The sequence below is a fragment of the Platalea leucorodia genome, assembly GCF_965183815.1.
Source record: "Platalea leucorodia genome assembly, chromosome: 2".
NCBI classification, from domain to species: Eukaryota; Metazoa; Chordata; class Aves; order Pelecaniformes; family Threskiornithidae; genus Platalea; species Platalea leucorodia.
In genome coordinates this window covers 86,505,567-86,531,467 of record NC_138824.1, presented here as the reverse complement: position 1 = coordinate 86,531,467, position 25,901 = coordinate 86,505,567, and the positions used below count along the sequence as shown (strand labels likewise).

At 40.7% G+C, this 25,901-nt stretch overlaps 1 protein-coding gene across 1 annotated transcript in view; it reads right to left on the bottom strand.

Annotated features, from left to right (window-relative positions):
• PHEX (phosphate regulating endopeptidase X-linked) overlaps positions 1-25,901 on the bottom strand; it is a gene marked incomplete at both ends in the record, with an annotated part of 109,780 nt that overhangs the window by 33,391 nt on the left and 50,488 nt on the right. The window contains 3 exons of the mRNA XM_082337844.1: positions 2,634-2,737; positions 4,363-4,440; positions 23,207-23,308. Of these exons, the coding sequence (XP_082193970.1) occupies positions 2,634-2,737; positions 4,363-4,440; positions 23,207-23,308 (284 nt within the window). The remainder of the gene's footprint in view (positions 1-2,633; positions 2,738-4,362; positions 4,441-23,206; positions 23,309-25,901) is intronic.

The window sequence follows — 25,901 nt, the reverse complement described above, 5'->3', positions numbered from 1 at the left end:
CTTTTTCTCTTGCTTGATAGAGCCAGCTGTGAAGATGACAGCCGACGCCCCAGCCAGCTGTTAGGATCACAGCTGGCATCCAAAGCAGGTATTGAGGACAGCAAGTTGCACCTCCTGCAGCTGCGGTGGCCACAGGCGAGCCTGGCACCAGGACCAGCAGAGCAGGCAGCTCCGGCGCCCTGATGCCTTGTGACAGCTTCTTGGCACCAGTTGGGCCGGGTATGTCCCCCCATCCATGCCCTGAGCAGTGCCTCGCCTGACTTCCTCCATGCTCCTTTTCCCTGTAAAGCAGATAACTGCTAGGGAGGAATGGAGCAGAACAGAGAACAAAGAATTTTGATAATTACTCCTGCTTTGGGGGATTTTTTTCCTATTTTTAGATTATGAAACTGTTTCTACTTTGATATCCACATTCCCCCTTGCTTTATCAAACTCCTTTGTCTTGTACATCCCAGCTTCTCTGTCTGTCCCCTGATGGTGTTTCCCTGGTGCTTTGAGTGTACCATCATTTTGATTTTCCATTCAGTTGACTATACTGAGGAAAGTGAGTCCAGTTTGAAATAATATTGCTGAGAAATCTGGACTGTCTTCTAAATGAATACAGTGTTTTACCTTTTGGGGTTAGTATTACTTTACTAGGTGGTAACTTACTTCCTTAACCATTCATTTTCTCATTTATCAGTCCACAACTCGGACCATCTTATAATATCTATCTCTAAACATAAATATTATGCTAAAAACTACTGAACTAGGAAAAAGAAGAAATGAAGCAAACAGAAACAAAACCCCAAGAGTAATTCTCTATTAACACTATGCCAAGCTTCAGTGTAGACCAAGTTCTATGAAATATAAAAGCTTAAAAAAGCAAAAACAGAAAAAGAAAAGAAAGAAAAAAGAGAAGTAAAAGCATCAGAAAGCACTAGAGTCCAATAGTTAAAAATGTGGCAAGTGCTGATATTTTTAAGGCCAGATTTGACATGTGTCAGACTGGTGGGTGGGAGTTACTGATTTATTATAATAAATTTAAAAAAAATTAGTGGAGGTGCCAATGACTCTCTGTGTCTTGGTACCCTTCAGCAGACACAGCAAAAGTGGACAGTGTGACACCACTTTCGGATCCCTTTTCTATCGCCGAGCAGGTACAAAGGCAGAAAAATCTCACAGCAGGAATAATTACGACTGAGGGCTCAGGTGGGGGTTACCCCCAGCCCCACAGAAGGCAGAGCATATAGCTGTGCTGACAAAGGAAAGAGACTGGAAATCAAACTGGGATCCCCCAGTCCAGAACGTGCCCAGTGGTATGACAAGAAAAGCAAGACAAAGGTGATGAGGGGGCTGCTGTTAAGTAGTCCTGGAAATAAGATGATAAAGACAAGCATGAGAAAGTGTTCAATCTTGAAGTGGGCAATCAGGTAAAACCTTCATTTTTTAAGGATATCCACGTGACAGTTTTCAGATTACAGCCCTTGGGGTGTACAGTCAGGGACTATTTGCCAATTAATTTCCTTACAGGGGAGATTTCCCATCATGCCCAGAATCTGCATGGTCTGCATTAGTGCTGCCCAAATGCTGTTCATGAGGAGGCGGCTGCTGATTACCATTGCTATAGAGAGGCAAGTGTTACTTCACTGCTCTCATGGAAACTTGGTCTGAAGAGAATATACTGTCATGATCTAGCCCTGGCATCCAGGTCTGCAGGAAAACCCATAAAATCATCCCCTGGGATTAATCATTGCAATGTCAGAGAAAGGTGTGACGAGAAGGTAAAATTCACAGTTAAAATTAAGCTATAAACAACTCCTCAAAAATATGGGACCGAATTACAACACTCTAACCAGGAATAGCCTGTGCCTGTCCTGCTGACATCCTCTACCTGCCTCATGGACAACAGACAGACAGCCCTGGAACAAGGTATGGTTCAGTTTGAGTAGGAATTTCTGCAGCCCTAGGGAAATACCACCACAGGAGCTAAGCAGCAGCACCGATTTCAAAGTCTCTGTGTAGAAGGAGTCATTTTTACGTGGCATGATTAGACTAATTAAGTTCTGTTCAGGTTTTAATTTGCATTTTAAGGATTTGATTACCCACCAGCAAGAAAAGAGACTGATTCTGTCATGTGTTTTATGACAGTATGTGACACAATCTGCACTCTCATGTTTACAAATAAATATAAATAACATATGTAAATTAAATTATGTTTTATTCCATATCATTGCTATCAACAGCAGGTAACTAACAATGTTGATTGCTATTACTAATATTAACATTATCTCTTACTGATGGTTCCATTCATAGAAAATTTATTTCATAAATCCTTGCTGTACCATTCCAAATTCTAACTGTGACCAAGAGACATAATCCATTTTTAATTGAGATAAAATTACCCCTTTTTTCATTAAATTAAGTTTAAGCTGCACGCATGACTACTGTGCATCAGAACAGGGATACCTAGAACTTACCAAAAAAAATATCCACAGGAGTTTCTGAATAACTGGGGGGTTTGCCCATAGGCTTTTTGTATCATAATATGTTGCTTTGTATATAATTCTATTAAAACACAAATTGTATAAAATAAATAATATAAATTAAAATACTGCTAGAAGGTTACATAAATTTGCCTTTTGTCTACTCACTCTGTTTTTGGAACTTCTTTTCTAAGCCAGTAGAAATCAGACTGGGCTGCATATTTGCGAGTTTGCAACACATTGCCAAAATAGTCACTTTCTGTAAACTTCAGCTGTGTAGATAAAGCACAGACATTTTTAAAGCATGTCCAAGGAAACAAAAGCTGACATAAAACAATCAGAACTTTTATTTTAAACAAGATAATCACCTAATTTTTTAGCCATTATCAAAGCAAGTAAAATTTTCACACTTGGTAGGAAGAATAAATATTTTGTAAGCTTACTTAAAAAAAGTGGCTGAACGGATCTACACTAGGGACTGGAACATCAGAAAAGCTTCTCTATGCAGAGAACAGCTGAGGAAATTAGAAGTACCCAACGATGAATTGCAGACTGCATGTTTCTGAGGCTATTATCCAGGCAGCCTCTTTTCCATAAGGAAGTAAGTCTACTTTTTAAAAGTGAATTTTAAAATCACTTTCAAAAATGTAACAAAGTCCCTTTTTTCAGTTCGTTTTGCATTTTATGACAAATACTTTGTAGTCTGTGCCCTCTGATGGTTCTGCCACTACTTTCTTACTGTTTCTCGCATTAAATGCTTACAGACATAGGGCTCCGTGCTTCCATAAGCCTCCAAATCTCATAGCAACCCCCCCCCCGCCCCTGCACACACACACAACTAACCATGCAAGAAAAAGGGATGTTAATATTTTATAAATCCAGCTGATATCCTTTGTCACCAGTTTCAAGCAATCCTATGACTCATGAAGAAGTTATACTTCAGATTTAAACTATGGCTTCACAACCATGATTAACGAGTGTTTTTCACTAGACATTACCACTTATCTGGGCAAATAATTCCATACATTGAGTGGTAATTTGGTCACATCCGCCATCTCATTGCACTGCCTTCACAGCACCATCTCACCCTACTATTTCCAGGAACACGGACGAGGCTTGTAGAACTGGTTCTTCAAAGTTTTCTCAATAAATTATGCCTCTGTTTAGTGCTCTTTCATGTTCTCTGGCAAAGATGACTGTGACTCTTGTATTTTACCAGTTCAGGATTGAATTTGTGATTCTATTTTGCCTGTGACTTTCAGTAATAAAATTCATCACATGCATGCCACAGTTACCCCTTTGGAAAGTGGTAAAATATATTATCTTCATCATCTGCCTTCCTGCCTTAGTTAGGCTGCACAGATACTCGGTCAGGAAGGAGTGCCCCCCACAGTATGGTAGGCATGTACATTGGTTAGGACCTCTAGGCATGATCATAATCAATGAGCATAAATAAATTCATGGCCTGGAGAGATGGGAAGAGCTTATACAGAGCACCATAAATTGTGATATTCTGAGGAAAAATGCATTAGTAGTTTTGAAGACTGTTACTTTGAGGAGAAATGGGTTTTTTTGTTTTGTTTCATTTTTATAAATAAATGCAAAATTTATGCCAGTGTATATTTAACCTATAAAACCCTTAATAGCAGGAAGGTTCTTTGTACCCAGGCACATTATACTCCCAGCAGGCTTCATGGTCATCTAACTTAGACACACCTGCATTGACAATTTAGACATGAGAGCTAGCATACTTAATTCAACATCTAAAAATAACCAGGCAAGCAGAACTCCAGATGCATGCCAAACAAAAAAAGAGCTTTGATTTTTGACAGCAGTGAAACAGAGCAAAGAATGGCTGCAATATGTAAAAGAAGAAAGCTGCAAGTCTGACGCTTACCGTTTTGATGTCTTCATTAATATATGTGTCATTCTTTATAAACTGAGGGTAACCCACTTTTGCCATAACAGCTTTTGCCTTTGAAAAAGCAAAAAAGAAAAAAAAAAAAAAGTGTTGGCAGATATAACCATTTTTCAGCATATGGCTTTTTTTCCCTATTCTATTTCCAATTTGTATTATTATGCCTCCCTGGAGGCATCCTAATTTAACTTCAAACCAACTTGCCTACAAGGTAAACTTCGTGCCACAGATGAGCTTCGCATCACAATGCGGAGGGTCCAGGTTCTGCTGTCAGATTATCACAGTGGGTCTGTTGTGGCCTGCAGAGCTCTGCAGACTTACAGCAATGTGTTTGAGTGCAAAATCTTAACAGCTGATTTTCCCTAATCAGATGGTCAAATATCTCTTTTTACAACGTTTTCCAAAAGACGACAGGAAATGACCCGTTTCGCTATATGGCAGTAACTGGTACACATCCAACTGTTAAAATAGATTTGATACACAGATACAGACAAACGTGGGTCCCAGCAAGTGCAGACTGGTGTATTTCCACTCAGGGTCACTTCCATTTACACCTGAGGATGGGTGCACACTTTTCTGAAGGACACTGTACTTTCCTAAACGACATGGCTAACCTTTGTTTCATTCTCCACTTCCATCTCTCTACTTTGCAGTCTTTGCCCTTCCCCTAATGTCAATAAAGGTGTTAAAATAAGACACTTGACTTTTCATTAACTTTGGGTTTTTTTTCCCTCTTTCAGTCATGACTTGATCCCAGTGTTTATGCATAATCTGTGTAAACACTAGTGTGAAGTGACAGCAGCTGTAGATGAGTATTCCCACTTTGTAAGTCATGGCGTAAGTACGTACACAGCCTTACTAATGTCCTCACAAAAACACCAGCAGGCCACCCAGAATCTCTGTGGAAACAAAGTGTTTCCAGAAGAAAAGCAGAAGGTTACAAAAGGATAAGGCGACATACCAAGAAGTATGACCAGTCCATAGAATAAATTAAAGCCACGAGGGACTAGGGTAGAACAAAGCTTTCACTCTGTATGTTTTCAGGATGTTGAAAGTAATTTCTCCTTAAGTCTTTGGAATGCCCCCCACTCCTCAAAAAAAAGCTCTTCTGGATATTTGTTCTTCAAACTCAAATGTCTAAACCCAAATGAATATTGCAAGATATGAAATGCAATAAATGGATTGGCCTTTAAGCACTAGCAGTCATACCAACCCTGCATTCTGCTCCCTGCAAGCAGAGCTCAGACCTCTCTGGGGTCCCACCAAGTTCTACCCCCTTGCTGCACGGGGTGGCTGTTCAGGGGAACATTCCCCTTCCTCCACAATGAAAGCCTTGCCCCCTTCTTCCCCGCCACAGTGTCTCAATACAACAGGGCCTCCTATAACAGCAAGAATTAGAAACGTCTGTTCCATGACTATAAGAAAGAAGCTGATGGAGGACTGCCTCTGTTTAACCAAAATTATTTTGTCTTCTCTTTTATTTTTCAAGAAGAAAGGCCTCTCTGCTTCTTCAAACTCCTTCAATTTCTCAATCTCATTTCCAACCCAAAGTCATAATCCTCCATTTGTGACATCACAATTAATCGTGGTTGAGATAATTAAGATGTCACAAACAGAAGATTACAACTTCAGGTAGGAAATTAGCAGCAGGAGCAGATGAACTCTTAAGCAAGAAAGATCCCATTGTCATGCAAATATCCCTAGTGATAAAAAAAAAAAAAAACAATGGAAGACAAATGCTGAACAGGAAACGTGAAATGAGCCAAATTAACTCTCAACAGAATGTTTTCTCATTTTTCCAGAAGGTAGAGATGCTTTTCAAGATACTTTAAATGCCTGAGGAAGATAAAAAGCAGGAGGTGGTGGGAGCACAATTCATCTGCAAGTTTGTATATAATCAAAAGGGTGTATTTTTTTTCCTGGTGGTTTTGTCAGGTCCAGCTGACTGAACTTTGCAAGGAACTGTAAAATTTCCATTTTCCATTTCAAATGTTTCAATCCCAGTTGTTAAACTTGTCTTGAGAAAGCAAAATACAAAACTCAACAGTTTTAGTTTTTACTAAGTCAGCTGCTTAAGCAAGTTCAGTGAATCTTGAATGTTCTGCATGTGTTCCAGAGTACCCATCTGAATCATTTACAGTAGCCTCTGTGTTGAATCTACTTAATTGAGCCCCTTCACATTTTGATTAAACAGATTTAGTTTAAAAACTAACTTATATCATGAAGAGTAAACCCTTTAAAAACAATTTATAGTGCAACTTGCAAAAAATCAACAGTGGCTTTTAAAGAAAAAGTAAGGATTAACTGTGTCAGCACACTGTCATTTCACCAACGATTTAGCCAGTACCATGCTGATCAAAAATTATTGATCATGTTTTGGTACATAAAAAAACAGTTTTGGATTTGAGCTATATTATATCCTTTAAAAACACTCAATTTCTAGACTGCCTTCCAAATAAAAGCAAATAAACTCACACCTCTCTGGGTGTAAATGCAGAGGACTATGAAGCCAGGCTAGATCTGGCAGCACTTCTCTGCTGAAAGAAGCAGAGATGGGCCCTGCCCTCAAACCCATGGTGCTAGTTGTCTGGTTGTGACCACAATACATCTATCTCCACTTCACCCCATGACATTTTGGGATCTTTGTGGAATATGGAATCATAGAATAGTTTGGGTTGAAAGGGACCTTTAAATGTCAGCTAGTCCACCCCCCCTGCAACGAGGAGGGACATCTTCAACTAGATCAGATTGCTCAGAGCCCCGTCCAACCTGACCTTGAATGTTTTCAGGGATGGGGCATCTACCACCTCTCTGGGCAATCTGTTCCAGTGTTTCACCACCCTCATTGAAACATGTATCTGCCACATCCATCTCGGTCTCTTCCACAGCAGCCCACTAAGAGCAGCAGCTTGGAACTGCCAGGTTTTGACCCTTTTAGACCCCATTCCTTAACCAAACATCTCCAAGGATGAGGATGATTCCTCCAGGCTCCTTAATAGCAGGTCTGACATAAATTGACCTAAATATCATATATAATCTTATAATATCATAGATAATGATATAATTAATATTTAACATTTATTTTATATTTTTGTGACACTTAAATCCTTTTGTCTTGTCATGGCCCTGCTGCATTAGAAAAGGAAGGTGGGAAGAGTTCTCCCAACCAGACTACCTCAAAAGAGCTGGCCTCACTTGTCAGGTCACACATACTCTTGCTTTTTGTCTTTGTGTCGTGAGCTTAAGATTTCCATGTATGAGGAAAATATGGTCAGGTACGACTGAGATATTTTGTTATAAAGCCTATATAAAACCCTAGTAAATAACAGAGTTTGTCTCAAAGAGTTTTTTTGAAAGTAAACTCAAAAAGTAATGCTGCTCCTAGTACTTTGATGTTTTATCAATGGCTAAAGCTCTCTCTATTTTGTAAGATACATAAACATAGATGTAAGGGAAAAATTGTTATTTTATTGCATTTGTTACTTAGATGGCTTTGGCACAATATATGTTTTAGAAGCCTGAGCAAGACACACAGACAGCTATGTACTCTGTAAGGACTCAACTCTAAGGTAGACCTTACTAGCACTGTGTAGACCTTAGTACCACTGCAATTTCAATGCCTTCTTAAATTTTCCACCACTCATGTGGGATAACAGATTCAGAAAAGTACACACATTGTCACTACACCACCAAGTTAATTTGTTATTAAAAAAACATAGGTACATGCTTGAATGCCATTCCAAAGTTTCTGGACCATCTAAAATCACGAATGAACAACATCTTTTCGGAGCCTTTTGGAGAACACCTAGAGCAAGAGCTGATGGAAAGCAAACTGGTACAAGGTTGTCACGTGCAATCCATGTCTCGCTATACAGCTTGTCCCAGAAAAGGAATGTGTCTCAAATTTGTCCTAATGGTATGTATTATGTGGCCAAAAATTTAGAGGTGTGCCATGCTCCTCTGAGATCCTACTGAGCTAGTGGCCCAGGGCCATCTTATCTCCACCATGTAAGACATACTGGGAGGAACAGAGGAATAAGCTTGCTTGATCTGAAGGACAAAGTGCATCTCTCTTTTTGAAGGGCTGCCTCCAACATCCTGACTCCAGCCTGGGATGAGGTCCAGGCCCATAGAGCCCATGCAGGCACTTTAAGTCAGCAGGCGTGGGTGGCAGGCCAGAAGGCTGTGGCACACCAATAAGTTGTCTGATGCCAACAGTGAAGGACACGTGGCACCTGGTGGAGGTGACTGTTTCCTATAGCCAAAGCAAAACGCATGAGAGGACATAGGAAGTCCTCTAAAGTCCTTGGGAATCCTTTCAGCTGGGACTCCTCCCAGGGCCTTTGCATCACGTCCAAGCCTTGTTCAGCTGAGCCCAGCTGTCCTGATTTCAGCTGGGATAGTTAATTTTTTTCCTAGTGGCTGGTATAGTGTTGTGTTTTGGATTTAGGATGAGAATAATGTCGATAGCACACTGATGTTTTAGTTGTTGCTGAGCAGTGCTTACACTAAGTCAAGGACCTTTCAGCTTCTCATACTACCCTGCCAGCGAGGAGGCTGGAGGTGTACAAGAAGCTGGGAGGGGACGCAACCAGGACAGCTGACCCAAACTGGCCAAAGGGCTATGCCATACCATATGATGCCACGCTGAACAAAAAAAAATAGGGGGAGTTGGCCAGGGGGGCGCAGCTGCTGCTTGGGAACTGGCTGGTCATCAGTCAGTGGGTGGTGAGCAATTGCATTGTACATCACTTGTTTTGTATATTATTTTATCATTATTATTATTTTCCCTTCCTTTTCTGTCCTATTAAATTGTCTTTATCTCAACCCACAAGTTTTACCTTTTTTCCAATTCCCTCTCCCATCCCACTGGGGGCAAGTGAGTGAACAGCTGTGTGGTGTTTAGCTGCCTGCCAGGTTAAACCACGACACCAGCACACAGCACAATTTATTTACACAACAGACAAGTTAGAAAGCACAGTATTAAGAGCTGGTTTCTAAATTTGCATGTTAGAAGTCTCTTGCTTCCGTGGCTATCTTTTCTGTTCACTTGAGTAATATTTAACAGCAGTTCAAAGACTCCTTATTCATACAGCACAAGAAAGTGGAAAACTCTTCTACGACTGGCTTGCTCTTTGATAATGAAGTCAGTATTTTCCCCTTGATAAGATTAAAATTATGTTTAAGAGACCAGCCTTCCAGGAGGCATGCACACACATACGGGGAAAGCAAATGAAATGTGACAAATGTACAGGAACCAACCATGTGGCAATTGCACATGAATCCGCCATAAACGCAACATGCACAACTTTTTATGGTTTAAAGGCTCATTTGATTCCTATCTCCAATTTGCATATTGAATAACTACGTGTACAGGAAGAAAAGAGCCAACGGGGTATTTCCCCCAGCTATTGTTAAGCACTCAGCCTGCCTTAGGCTGTCAGGTAAATTAAGAAAACTCATCTCCACAGGCTACCAGTCCTGCCATTGAAAGCGAGAGGCACTTGCAGGGGGTGATGCAGAGCAGCAGCATGCTTTAGAGTAAGTTGCAATAACTGTTTTCTGTCCCAGCAGCCAGAGAGCAGGCTCCGAGGCAGAGGACCAGGAGTGGGACTACTCCCTCTGCCTCTGATTATGCAAGGAAGTTTCCCCACTGACTTCAACACAGTCAGGATTTTATCATCCGTGTGTCTTTCCGTCATGATGAGAGCATTGCAAGTCAGTTTACTACAGAGACAGAATAATAAACAACCTTTCACTCTTGACTTAACAACTTGCCAACGTGGGACTGCACACATGTGTTTCAATACTACAAAGCATCCCAGTTTCCAGTCTAGTCAAATTCTTGCTTGCCAACCAAACTTGGCATGTGAGCCTTCTGAGAAGCTTTTTTGCCCATCACAGTATGATTTGGATATTTTGCAATACTAGCAACACCAAGTACTGACTTATTGTACTTACTGTAAAAAAACCAAACCAAACAAAACATATATCTCACCCCTGACAAAATTTTATGAGTCTGACACAGACCTTCTGTATATAACTTGACTCACAATAACTTTGTGAAGATCATTTTCAAGCTTCTAAAAATATAAAAAAATTAATACAATTACAGTTCACTGAAAAATTAGCATGAAATACATTCTGAAAGCTAAAATCATTCACGGCAAAGTAATGTTCCATTTAATTACAAAGATTAATTCAGCCTTTATGTACGTGCCTGGTCTTTTCATTTTTCATTGAAAACAGATGATTCAAGAGCCATCTGGTAAAATTGCTGCATAAATATCACTGCATCTATTTAGGTTTTATGTATAGAAAAACTAGGAAAATAGAGTGATGGTTCTTGGTAAAACACAAAGAAGTTCCATCACAGTCCTACAGATATCAGTAGGAAGTGACACACTGATCTGAGTGGGAGATGGACTGGGCCCACCTTAATGGTGTATTTTATTTCCTATGCAGGGGCCACATGAAATGTCAGGGATTTGCACATCATCAACTGCAATCAAAAGTGCAGTGGGGCAACTCAAACACGAACAATTGGCCTGAAATGTTAATTTTTAAGAGTACTCGATCTGGAGTGAACTGGTTGTAATCCATATTCCAGAATATAGCTAATCATCCAGCTATTTATTTTTAAACTTTGGCTTTAACTTTCCTTTTATATTTGCATATCGCAACAATACAAACTGTATAGACTTTTCAAGATTTTTCAGAGCTAGTGTTTCATTTAATAATACTTCACATACTACCACCTCACACTGCACCATAACCCTCCCCTCCATATTTCAATAATTGTTTTGAATGTTCTACATTAATCAATTCTGAAGATGGAAAATACAGCTATTGATCCATTCTTGTAATAGCTTGAACCCAGGAGTTAAAAAAAAAAAAAAATTGAGTTACGTGAATAATCACACCCATGAAGTACACATAAAATTGTTTTCAGTTAAATACACACTGTGGTTTCAAAAGTAGCTGAGTCCATTTAACAGCTTTGTGCTGACAAATTAAAAAAAAAAAAAAAAAAAAAGAGTCCTAGTCCTGGCTCTTCTCCCTTGCTCCTCCCATCTCTGTCCATACTTCTGCCCATGGTGCCTGCACCCACAGCCTCCATGAGCTGCCTCAGCTCCTTGCCACATCTTTCCGGGAAATCGCTTAGCTCACTAACATAGCAGAAATCTATCCAAGTTTTTCACCAGCTAATTTTCTGCCAGATCAGTGAGCTGAATCACTCACTATACAGAGAGATCCAGCGAGTGCTGGAACTAGCACATAACAAGTGCTAGGAACACATAATGTGGGAAAGTGGAAAAGGAACAGCAAAGGGACTACATGTTGCATTAGTTTACCCCTTCCTCTGCATCATCTTTTGAAACCAAAGCTTTACTCAAGGAAAACGTCCTGACAAGAAAATATTTCTTAGTACACTTATAAAGGGACCATACCATACGTTACCTTCCTAGGAAAAGGAGGGGAAAACAGACAAAAAATTTTCTAAGCAAACTGTTAGTTGAGATTATATATTCAGTCTTAATATCCACTAGCTATCAAGATAATATTGTTATTACTAACCATAAAGTTGCAAGCACCTAAAGGTTTAGTAGGACTGCCATGCACAGGAGAGAGTCGGAAAAAGCAACAACGTATGTTAGTGCCACTCTTTCCTGTCCTAAATCCCTTTTGCTTCTGGCTCTCTGGAAGACAAAGATTCAATCATCGGTTCAAGCACTGCGATGGTAATTTCACTGCAATTAATTTTTCAGTTTAAACTAATCCTGCATTAATTTATTTTTTTTTTTAGCAATACAACTGAACTAAATCACAGAAAATCTGAAACAGCCTTACTTATACAAAAATACAAATTTACTGTGGTATTCTCACAAGCATAACTCCTTAGTTCAATGCAGCAGTATAAATAACAGACCTACTCATATTTTCTCCTACCAGCTTGGTTCCAAACACATTCTGCTGCCAGCAACACTTTAATATTGCTGAGAAAAATAAGTCCTTTGTCCAGTTTATTTTAATTCAATTTTCCATTTGTAATCTCTCTATGACGGTTATCATGATTCCATTATTTTATACATAGAATATTATATATAACAGACATAAATGCTGTCTTTCATGAGCAGGACCACAGCTCTGTAAATTAAATACATTTCTTCATGGCACACAGCAAATATCTTCCTCTCTGATTACACGATACATAAATGCACTTCTACAGCAGACCGGCACAACTGAGTACCTGGCAAAAGGTATGTTTAACATCTAACCATCACTGTCTAAAGCTCCTCAGTCAGTTTTAAGGCCCTCTGGGTTCTCAGTGGAGCTGAGACTATGCCTGCGGACCAGAAGAACGGGCGGTGCACACATATGCAAACTCACTCAGCCTGTGCTAGGTCCAGCTATGGCATCACGTCACCACATCAGCAGTGACAGGTCCACTCCAGCACGGGGATTTCTGCACTGGATTCCCCTCTACGCCCCTGTGGATCACTTAGGGCATGACTACACCAGCGTGCGTGTGGACAGCTAGGAGCTCCTCCAGCTGCACTTCAAACAATCCAGAAGCAAGTGTTGTTGTCTAAAGGCACAGACCATCATTAGTATCACGCCGGTATACATATGCCCCATAGCATATACTGCTAAGCTGCCTTTGATACGGCTCTGACAGCTCATGCACCTGAGTTAAGCTTAGACGCATCCTTAGTACTTTAGAAGACTGTACTTCCTCATGCCTTTATTTTCAGGCAACAGTCTATGTTTTCCAATACCATTGTCTCTTAAAACAAAAAACAAAACAAAAAACCCCAAAACCACCACAACTCAAAATTCTCTTTATCTGTCTTTTGCAATTACATTAGATATCCTTACCCAACAAATTTTGCACCAGAATCCTAAGGATTTGCAATGACGCAAAGAAAAATCCACCTTTGACCGGCCTTTGGCATGTTAGTGAGCTGCAGAAATTATTATGTTACAGTTTTTGTAGAAACTCCTTCCTGGACTCATTTCACTGCTCACCGCCAGAGCTCCTCATCAGTCGACGCATACTCCCACTGTCACGCCACCTCTTGCTAGAAGCACACCCACCTTGCTGCAAAATCTTTTCTGCTGTTTTTGGTTTAGCTCTGGGAAAACAGCAGGTTTAACAAAAACCACTGCGCTGACAAAATAAAAGTCCCCAAGGACCCAAAAAGCCCGGTGTGCTGAAGAGATCTCCAGCACCAAATACTGTAACACTGTGAGAGGGGCAGCCCCGGGGTCCAGGAAAGGGCAAGGAAGCTCTCTCCCCACCACAGCTGAGTTACCACAGTGTTTCTTTTGGCAGTTTTTTGCAAAACTCTGAATAACCTGTTCCAGAGAGGGACGACTTCTGACCTTAGCCTCTGCTTGCATCAGTTTATATTCATTTAACATTTTCAAGGTTATCTTTGCTTAAGCAAAGGTTGCAGAGCAACTTGTCTTTTTTTTTTTTTTTTTAATGAATAGAATGTGAAAAATTCTCTTTTCCTTTCTAGCCACAAGTGAGCATCAGACCCAGTCTAGATACAGCTGAGACCAGACATGGCAAAAACTCCTTACACTACTCTAAAACTGAAATAGGGACTGAGGATCTAAACACAAGCATTACTGAGCTCCAGACTTGCAGGTTTTCCCTCCGGGGGGAAATTCCTTTTGCTTGAACAGGGACCCTGACCAGCAGTGTATCAGTAAGCATGTCACTATCAGTTGTCTATGCCTTATAATACAGGGAGGGAAAGCAGATGCATACATAGACAAAAACGTAGGCTGCAGAATATAGAAAAAAAAGTATGCAGGAAATGCTCTACTTTCTACTGAAGACCAAATCCCTCTCTATTCCAAATCTTTACATATTTTTATTTTTAAATAAATTATATATATGTATTTACTTTCACATTGATGGAACTTACCACCTACCCAGAAAACTGAGCACAAGACACCTCACAGCTCCCTCACGAAGGAGGGCAGCTGAGGAAGCCTTTATTCTTAGGCAAAGCATCCTGGCTTCTGAAACACCACCAAAAGAGCAAATTCCTGAGTCTGATGACCTCCTTGTGGTAAAGCTCCTCTAAAAGTAAACTCTAGCAATACCAGTACCTGAAGCTATTTAAACATTTCACAACTTGGCTTCAGACCTCTATGACTAGTACAATACCTGAGCAAGTTAAAGCGCTGCTATGGCTCCTGGTCCTGGACAGCTCGGTGCCCGAGGCTGAGGGTCTATGCCGGAGCCCCAGCCCACGGCCCTGCCTTGCCGCGCTTCCTGCTCGCGTGGAAGGGGTTAGGTGACATCCTTCCTTCCTTCCTCTCAGTGGCTCAGGGAGGCATATACAGGACATGGAGAAACCCACAGCCAGGAAATGCACACTCGTTGGAAATAAAGAGGGAATACCAAGTAGATACCTGAGCATGCCCTTGTAGACTCCTCCTCCATACAGAGAATGGGTCTCCCATACCTCAATATCTGTTATTGTTGAGATGAAGGACTATAATGTCTTTGTAACTGTTCCTCTACAGAAGGTAGTTTTACTTGGTAAGATAATGAAAGCTAAAGCTGAAACCGTCCAAGACTTCCAGGGATGGCGGAGGACTTCCTGCCCTTTGGAAGAATTAATCTGTCTTCTAGCATACCAATGCTTTCATGTTGCATTTCTGCTACAAAAGCTTCAGATTCACCCCAGTCCCTGAGTGTCTGCAGGTGTGTCCATCAGTCTCCCTCCTTCTATTTCAAGCATGAGATTTGTCACAAGTGTTTTGATGTCACACACCCATTCTGGCCTTATGGAGTCATGGAGGAGTCTGAAAAATGACAGCTGCAAGATCACAGTCAAATACAATTTCCTCTCCCTTCACCTGTTTTTCACTATCTGTTTGCATGGTGCTCAGATTATTAATGGAACTGACATCCTTGCACAACTGAGTGAGCAGTAGCAGCAGTCAGATAACAAGCCGACAGCAGCGACCTAACCCCAGAGATAAGAGATAAGCAAACATGCCATGGCTATTAGTTTCAACTCTGGCCAATGGAGAAGAACATCTCCTGTGGTTACTGAACAGGAAATCCCAGGTCTCCTGAGAAGGTTAAATTAAATTCAGGATGTGTGAGAGATTATTCTTTGAGTTCAAAAATTAAAGTTTGTGATGAGAAATCAACATTTGACTCAAAAAAAAAAAAAAGTGTTGTTGATCTGATGGAAAGTGAAGACTAAAAATAAGTCAGAGGAAATAATAATAATAATAAAATAATAATAATAATAATAATAATAAATAATAATAATAATTCAGAGGAAAGCATGGAACACTTCTGCACTAGAAGGAAAGTACCTTCCATTCTCTGTATCTTCCAGTTACCCTAAACATTGGCATTTTCCAAACAGCTATCTCAGGGATGGTGTGGGAGTTGCAGCCTCAATATCCTGACCAAATTCCAAACTAGGTAAGCAGAACAAACTTTTCAAATCCCCTACATCATTTCTGAGCTGCGCCGCATCTACTTCATTTCCTCCTTCCTATGGAGCTGTCCCCTTCTCTTTGCATGTCCACGCACACGGTAGCATAAAGCTGAGTTACCCCATGAAGGTAAGCTCCCAATGCCCAAGGGAACTGTAGACATGTAGGAAAAGAGTTAAAATGTGACTCTGCCTCTTCTGAACTCCAACCCATGTTGCAACATTATCAGGAGACTTGTTCATTGCTCCCTGCAATGCAACTGCTACGATACCGGCAGGACCATAAATTTTTGCATCCAAGTACTAGTCCAGACAGAGACTACCCTAATTTCAGAAAGTACACTTCCACAAAGGAAAAGCATGGCCAAGGTTCAATTAGCACTAAGCAGAAGTATGCTTTCCAGTTTAGAAATGACAAGGTTGTTTCAAGAAGATCTGAATAAAACTTTCTAGTAAAACCAGTAAATTTGGAAGCCAGCAGTCACCCCCATTGGCTTTTGAACAGGAATGAAGTGCTTAAATGCAATTAGAGCCTTTGGAAATTTCTCCCTCTTTTCCTAGTTCTTCTGAAGCGAGTCTGACAGCTCCTGTTAGTGCTCTGAAGCAGTCTTACGCTTTGTGAAGTTCTCTGAGATCCTTGAAACAAAGATATAAAGTAATCTTAAAAGAACCAGTAAAAGGTATCTTGGGATCTTCAGTTTTGAAACTCCATCCCCCTCTTTCATGAAGTGTTGTTCTGTCAGCCTTGTGCTGGCCTTCATTCCAGAAAAAGCCCACTTCAGATATGGGAGGTGTTGAGACTCAGGGCTAGTTTCTCTGTCGTATTTTTGCATTATTTTACTTAGGATGGGTCCACAGACCCCACAAGGCACAAAAAGCATTTTTTCTTTTTGCAGTGCCCACTCTCAAGATTGGGTGCTTCGTCATCTTTGTCCAAAATTAGCATGGCATTAAGCAAGATTAATTTCAGCTCCTAAAGCTGTGGTGTCTGGCTTTTTGTCTGAGTATGCCTCAGATCTTAATGAAAAGTTATTTTTCAGAACTGTATCTAGTGCACGCCCTGGACAGCCTATTTGAACAAATGCAGGAGGCTCCGTACTCCCTGGATGTATTGCTGTGCCAGGGTTATACGTAAGCAAGAGTGGGCATGAGAAAAGAACACGCAATGATGATTCTCTCGTTTCCCCACTATGAGAACATAGGGGGAGAAAGTGACATTTTCCAGACAAACGAAAGGAGATGCTTTCTCACACAGAGCACAGTGAGGCAGTGGAACTCATTGCCATGGGAATCTGTGGATGATAAAAATTGTGGGTTCAAAAAGTCATTAGACAAACTCACAGCTGAAAAATATGAATAAATACAAAGACACCACTTCTGGCTCAGGAAGCAACTGAGCTGCAGATTGTCAGAGGCCAGGAGAGGATAGCAGGAATGTATCCCTTTATGCTTGCCCTGTCCTTATGTTCATCTCTAAACATCTGCTACTGTTTGGCCATTGTCCGAGCCAGACATTGGACCTCTGGTCTGAGCAGTATGGCTGTCATGTTCATAGTGAAATCACCTAAATGTGAAGAGAGAGAGACCACAGAGAACTGGGAAAGATGGCAGGGGCTCAGCTAATTGACTGGAGGGCTGGATACAGCCAGAAAGTTCCAGATGAGAAGCGAATGGCTTCAGTGGGATAACCCGTGGACACCTACCTCATTTAAAGTACCTACACTTTGTTAAATCGGGGCTTGTACAGATGGCTCTTGATTTCCTAAGGGCTATTGGCCTAAATTACACTGTGTTATCTAGGGAGGTTTGCTGTAGCTCTCTGAAGCAGCAGAACAAACTCTGGAGGATAAACAAAGGTACCTAACACTGCCTGAGAGAGACACCTATATCTAGGCACTATCCTTATATTTTCCTGTGGTCCTCTTGCCTCAGTCTTCAGACTCAGAGAGATGCAAAGAAAACAAATGTTGCGAATACGACTTCCTTAGAGAGAGATAAAGCCAAGCAGCAGGCAAGTTCAGTAAGCAAAAAATGATTGCACAGTGACCTTGGGATTTGTGCTCCATGACCTAAAGAGGTTAATAATGTTACATAAAAATCTTAGTAGAGGAAAAACAAGCTTTTTTGGCTTATCATCCATGCTTTAAAAATAGTATTGCAAAGCAGAAAAATAACTTCCTACAATACAGGCTATTTTACAGGCGATTTGCAAACTTTCAGAAAACAGGCTTCTGTGTAAGTCTCTTTTTCAAACCTCCAGTTTAACCCAAGCACAAAGGGCATTTCAGGAAGGAAAAAAGTGATCAATAAAATAATGGCTCCTGCCCAGGAAAGGGCATAATTTTACATCTCAGTGACGATCTTCCACTGAATTATCCTTTGAAGAGCAGCAACAATAAATTATCGTTTTAAAGATGAGAGCCCTGATCACACAAGTCATGTCAATGGAGTTTCAGTTGCGGGTTCTCCCTTTTCCCTGTGGCCCACCACTACAAAACACAGCTGTCAATACCATTTGGCTGACATAGCCAGCTGCAATCTGCACCTTCATTGTAAGAGAAACAAAAGGCTCTCCTCTCTCCCCCCGCATCTGCTGTCCTTCTCAGAGGCTGCAAGGTGGCCCAGAGCTCACCAGGTGCCTGGGCAGCTGATGAGGGATCTTTCTGCATGGCTTCTGTAACTCGCAGACCACGTTCTTGAAGACTGTTGCCAGACAGACCCTTGGAGCTGCACTCATTTGAATAATTTCTCTGTTCTTCAAATGAGAGAAAAATTTAATGACCCTTACAAAAGAGAGAGGCTAAAAGGGCAAGAAGAGGAACGTTTTGCTTTTTTTTTTTTTTTTTTTTTTAAATCACAGATCTCCATTGAAAATTCGGGAGGTTAACAAGCATAGTTTAAGCAAATTTCAGATGATAGTCAAATACAGAGCAATAAAGAAAGGCTTGCACAGAGCAGAGAAGGAAGGATAGAGCAGAAAACAGAGCATCACAGCACAGAGCAGAATGCTTCTCTCCGACTCGGAGCTCGTTTGGAAGCAGCATGAGCTCCATCCAGAGAGCTAGGTGAGAACTGCACGTGGAGACAGACCGAGTCACCTAACCGTGTTAAAAATTTTCTTTGCAAGGCTGGCTTTCAGATGGTCTGGTTTAAATCCATGTTTTGATCACAGAAAGAGAAGAATGGAGGGAGGATAGAAGGAAATTATTAGATATTATCTCATTATATTGTTTTGCTACAGAGGGAAAGTCAAACCTCAACTCCAAAGTATACAAGGGCTAAAAGGGTGATTCTCAGAAATCAAGGCTGCAAGACAATTGTTCCCTGTGTCACATGGACTAGTTGATTCGATCCTTTTAATATGGTTTGGGGTCATCAAATTAGTAGTGTCCCCTCTGTTAAAAAAACAGAATAGACACAAAGAGAGTCACAGAAGGCGAAACATTTCAGTGATTAGATGGAGCCGACAGGCTGCCTAAAGCAAAATTCAAGCATTGATTCTACCAGAGGGACTTTTTTATAAGTCCTTCGGAGGTCAATGGTCCCTTTGATTGCAAAGCATCAGGCTGACAGCAAGGTATACAAGTTCGGCTTCAGACAAGTTCACAAGAAAGGTGGGCATCAGTCAGAAAACAGGCAGCAGAAAACATGCAAAACAGTGAGTATCCAAATCACGGAGAGGACTTGCAGTTAATTCTCAGGATACCAGGGAGATGAGATCAGCACCTCCCTCTCCACTTCCCCTCCTCAGGAAGCTGTAGAGACCAATGAGGTCACCCCTCAGCCTCCTTTTCTCCAAACCAGACAAGCCCAATGTCCTTAGCCGCTCCTCATAAGACATGCCTTCCAGCCCTTTCACCAGCTTTGTTGCCTTCCTCTGGATGCATTCAAGGACCTTCACGTCCTTCTTAAATTGTGCAGCCCAGAACCGCACACAGTACTCAAGGTGAAACTGCACCAATGCTGAATACAGCAGGATAATCACCTCTTTTGACCAGCTGGTTATGCTGTGTTTGATGCACCCCAGGATGCGGTTTGCCCTCTTGGCTGCCGGGGCACACTGCTGGCTCATGTTGAGCCTGCTGTCCACCAGCACCCCCAGATCCCTTTCTGCAGGGCTGCTCTCCAGGCACTCCTCTCCCCATTTATACTTGTGCCCGGCATTACTCTGTCCTAGGTGCAGAATCCGGCATTTGGACTTGCTAAATTTCATCCCATTAATCATTGCCCAATGCTCCAAGCTATCTACATCCCTCTGCAAGACCTCTTGTCCCTTCAGAGAGTAACCAGCACCTCCTGGTTTAGTATTGTCAGCAAACTTGCTAATGGTGCATTCAACTCCTGCATACAGATCATTGACAGAAATATTGAACAGAACTTGCCCTAGGATTGAGCCCTGCAGAACACTGCTGGTGACCAGTCACCATCCAGATGTAACCCCATCCACTACAATCCTTTGAGGCCTGCCGTTTGGCCAGTTCTTCACCCAGCACACAGTGTCCCTTCTGATCTCACAGTTGGACAACTTGTCTAGAAGGATGCTGTGAGGGACAGTATCAAAAACCTTACTAAAATCCAGAAAAACTACATCCACCATCTTCCTTTCATCCACTAGACAGGTCACCTTATTGTAGAAGGATATCAGATTAATAATGAAACAGGTGCCATCCTTTTTTCTGGAAATAGAAACAAGCAGAAGATGCTCACACAGGACTGAAATTTATTTCCAAGGAGAATATCCTACCCTAATAAAAAAATTCCACAGAGGTGTTAGTGACCACAGAGAACTAGAACTGTTGTTTTGTGTGTTACTGGGCTCAGCCCAGCAAAGCAGGGGGTCCTTTCTGGCCTTTGTGTGAAAGAAGGTACCTTCAGCATCCCACTGCGCTCTGTCATAACACTAGTCTCTATTTTGATAGTGGTGCAAAATGAAGACTAAACCTGAGAAGACCCCCCGGAATGATACAACTTGCTCTTCAATTCAAGAACAAACTAAGGTCCTTCCTAAATTGGGAAATCCATGGCACTTGCACTATCCTCACAGGTCCCAGCTGAAACCAGGACACACTTATTGATGAAGAAATGTAACTTTTACAGATCTATATAATAAAGTAATACTGTTTTTTTTTTAAACAACCAAACAATCCTCACTCCAAAATTCCTGTTTTCTGTGCTACTTTATTAAAGCATAAGTATTAAAGAAGTGACAGCATAATGTGCTGGGCTCATGAGATTTAATTGGAACAGAATAACAGATTTTGAAGGTTCTGTTTTATTATAAATCTTAGATTTTCCCAGTGAGTTATCTGACCATACATGTAATGAATCTATTTCTTGAATTAAAAACACCCCATCCAAATGTCCCAGGACAAATCCAATACCTATCATTAGCAATAAATAGTATTCAATAAACACGGACAAACACCATGTCTGGAAATCTACCAAAATGTCTCTCTAGACTGTTTACTTCTAGCCAAGTAGCTGTTTCTGTGAATCCAGACTTAAACTTACAATCGTAAATCCAACAGCATAATTGTTGTGGCAATTTCTAAGTCATTACGTAACACTTGTGGCTTATAAGCTTGACTTTGGTTCCTATGTCAGTAAACTATAAAATTGTTGTTCAATTCAGTGAGAATGGATTTAAACCATTTGCTGTTCGTAGTACTATGGCTTGTAGTATTATTTTTATTGTATTGCTTGAATTTAGTTTGTCATGCATTGTTCGGCCCAGACGCGCCCCATTAACTTCAGAAACTTAAATAAGATGCCTAAACTGGGAAGGAAGTGCCATAACCTTTCTAAATGCGTCAACAGAGGGAAACAGGCATCTCTACCTACAAAAGATGTAACCTACCTTCTGAACAAAACTCTCCCTAAATTGGGAAAGGGAGAGCATTTTCGGGAGTTTATTAGTTTGTAGCAATGCTTGTATTGTTTCTCTGCTGAAAGGCAGGTAATAAATTTTGAACAAAATGGTTAAGCAGATTGTTTGCTAGAAAAATCATCAGACTTGCATGTACCTGTAAAGGTACATAGAAATATGTCTATTAAGGAAATAATTAGAAAAATCTTCCTGCTCTTATTTCGCACGAAATTTGTCAAATATCTGAATTACAGATCATTATATTTCTAAGGGTATTTCTGGTAAAAAACAAGCATAACAGCCAGTAAGAAGTAATAACTGCAGTCCATTTACCATCAGGTTAGCAGGAAATAAATGGCATCCTACTGTTGTTCTCTTGCTATAGAGTTTATTGGTGCATTTATGCAAGTCTATTTCATTTGCACATCTGTGAAGAGCACTGCTGTATAAAATGTAAATAGGCTGTATATGGAATTTAAAACTTTCCAATGATAAAGTGTCTCAACAGCCTTTTCATCAGAATTACCAAAAAACTTTGAAGTCCCTGTTTGTTTTTAAATCAAAACACCGCTATTTTTATTCAAGCAGAATGAGCAGGAACAGTTCAGCTGCACTTTCATGTCAGTTTATTCAAAGAGGGTATTTACGAATTCACTGATATATCATTGCCTCAACAAATAAGGAGACAGTCCTACACATTGCCCTCCCCTCTTTTTTGTTTATGCCTCTTCCAACTGCTGCTCTGGGGGTAGAGTTCTGCATTTGGATAAGCTCCCTTTCCACTTATCACATGCTGTAAACGTTGGAATAGAGTGAAAAGGGAGCTTTGAGTACCTCCTCCTGCCTTCACCTTTACCTGCATTTTATTGTCACTCCATCTAAAAGTAATCAGGATCAGTAATGCCATCCTTGATCATAACACTCCATAAATGGCATTATACTATTGGGAGACATATTCAGATGGCATGGTCATTGCACTCCTGGAAGATGGCTTTCAGGGTAGGCCTCCCACCATGACACTGGAGAAGGTACGAGACCTGGGCTATTCTCATATCCCTTCTAGGCTTGATCCTCCACCTTCATACCAAACACCCTCAGCTGTCCCAGATGTTTTAGACACCGTTTTCTGTTTGTAGGTTGGTGTACCCCTGACATCCCAATCAAGATGAAGACCTTGTCAAGAGAAGCCACTCTACAGGCAAATCTGAAGGGAGCTCACACTCTACATTAGCCAGAGCCAAATGGGGAAAGATGGAGGCAAAGGAGGAAAAAAAAGGTAATAAAAATATCTTCAGCAGAGAAGCAGGAGCTCAGATAGCTCAGCTTCTAGCAAAACAAATGTGGCACGTGTCCCTTTACAAACAAAATGATAGGTAAGAAACTGGAACTGCAAGTACAGTTGATGACATTCTGTTCTCACTCAAGTCAAATCTTCACCATAACAGGATTTTAGCCATTCAACGTTTATATTTGTTACCTTCTCATAAGCTTTGTTTTTTGTTTCAGAGTCCATCCAGTCATTTTCCTTTTCCAACATGTCAATAAAAGCCCAGCGAATTCCTTCAGTCAACTCCTCCATCTGCAAAACATTTAGCAAACCCCTCCCCAGTAAAATATGTCATGGCAGAATCATTATAAGAAAAGGTTTGGCGCATGCAGGAGTGATGGATTTGGTTAGACCATTAATGATTTCAAAGCAGACAGTATCTGCTGTCCTTTCTTGAATGCCGATTTCTTTTTTCTCCAGTCCTCAGACACTTCTGAAAATGTTTCCTTCCATTTTCTTTTCCTTCAGGTGTACCACACAACTTGTTCCTTGCTGATCCTTTCATGTTGCAATTGTGAGAATGTCTGTCTTGAAATCATAAAAAATACTGGAAGATTTGCAGTGATTTGGGGAGATTTGTGACACTAGTTCTAGATCACTAGCCCATGCAGAAGAAGCCAGCTGCAAGGCATTTGCACAGATAAAGCCTTTTCTGCAGAGAGAGCATCTGTAGCCTTGTTTGGTTTACGTCACACTGAAACATGCCTTATTAATATTGCCAAAGGACTAAATTTGGGCTGACAGTATCATGAACCAAATACAAAGCAGTATCCAAATATTTAGCCTGTATTTAGCTGTACTTGTGAAATACTCCTACCCTTTACTTACTGCAGGGACAGAGGCCATGGCTCACAACACTAAGCAGCTCTAACTGCTTCTGTGGTCTTGAACCACCAGTGACAGCTTGCATTTGTGCAAAGCTAGGAAAACCCACAACCATTTTAGCTTGACTGCTTCTTCAGACACCTATACAAAGCCATGAGCATCTCCCAAGCAAGTAAAAAAAAAAAAAAAAAAATAATAGGAGCGTTTAGTGAGTATGCACACTAAGAAAATCCTGAAATGACAGGAAACAAGAAATCTAATGGCTAAGAGATGCATTACATCAGTCTAAAGAGCAGAAATGTCCTCATGCCTATGCATCTGTCTGGCAGCACAGACCAGAAAGGTGTATATCATCAGCTGCTTCTGGTTATATCAATAGATGAACCTCATGACAGATAGTCACTGAGAACACTGTGAGAGTGAGGCAATTTGGGGGATCCAGCTGTTGCTCGAGTCTTTTAGCACAGACCAAACCAGAGCTGAGATAGCGCAAGACATGACAGATAATCATTACATGAAGACTTACTGGATCTTTGTGTTATCAGTTATGTTACATTTAAAAATAATGAAAATGTCAAGTACCAGATATCGATGGAATTTTATTCTATAGATCTAGTGGCTCTGAAACGTCATTTAGTGGGGACTAAACCCTGGAAAGTAAACGTTAACTTTAGCTAAATTGCCATTTATGTATCTAATGTAGATTTTAATCTGGAACTGTTCTTTAATTGTGGTGGAGCCAGACAAAACATAGCAAAGCTCCTTTGATTATTAATTTTTTCCTACCCTTTTCAAAAAACATTTTCTTATTTTTAGGGACAATACGGGACAGCTGGAACAGGTCTAGCATTAAATATGACTAAAGAGTCAACATTCACAGTAAACGACATCCCAGGGAATAGGGTAACTTAGAGATATTGATGACAGAGCACTGACTCAATTAACTTAGTGCACTAATGAGGTGAACTCCCTGTATTTGGAGGTTACAAGTTCAACCTCAAGCTCTGCAGCTAGACCCTGGTGTATACTTAGGCTTTATGTACCAGCTGTAGCTGCAGGGGGCAGGGGGAGAAACCTATTCCTGCTATCAAAGTTATTACTGAAACTGCTCAGGCATAGCTGTAAGAAACACTGCAGGCACTCTGGGTTAGAAACAGTGCTATATTTAGACACAAATAATGACTTTCTTGATAAAAGGAGAGAAGTATCTAAGGTATGAAACATCAGTGACAAAACATGGAGGAAAAAGAATCCATATTATCCATAACTCAGGATTTGCTTATCATAGACAGATATACACCATGAGCCAGGGAAAAAAAAAAAAATCTGCACAAGAGTGTTTTTCTCCAGTGCTTTCTTACTGCTTAAGAAAGAAATAGAACAGAAAACCAGAAAACCAGTGAAATGAAAATGATAACAGCACAAATTATTAACTTGAAAAACACACTTCTAAATGGATTGCAACAAATTTCACCTGCATCTAATGTTAATCTCCATGGGCAGTTCACTATAAGTCTGAATCTTGTGATCTCACTGTAAATTTTATATGCATTTCTTACTATGGATGCTACTGTGAATTCAGATTTTTTTTAAAGATTTGGTCTGAAAGGAATTTGCATGCTAAGAAATACTTTAATTAAGTCACATTTCAACAGAAAACCTTTCTCTACTCTATCAGCTTCTCATAATTCTCCCTCGCATACACAAACATGAAAAAATTTCATCCCCTACATAAACTGTACATTTCTTATAGTCCTTCTCTTGCTTATGCTGTGCAGAGGTCATACTGTTTAATATCCCAGAAATGTTTTTGCCACTAAACTGCCAAATAGCACATTACAAACTTGATGAAGAATCAGGGAACTGAAAAGCTGGATCTTGGAGAGGAAACTCCAGCTGAAGGCAAGGAGCAAAAGAAATGCAGAACCTGAGAGGGAAACACATGTCATAAAGATTTGGATCAAGCCAAGTCAGAGTGTTGGTCTGTCTAAAATGGAGTCCCTCCCTTGAGAAAACAGTC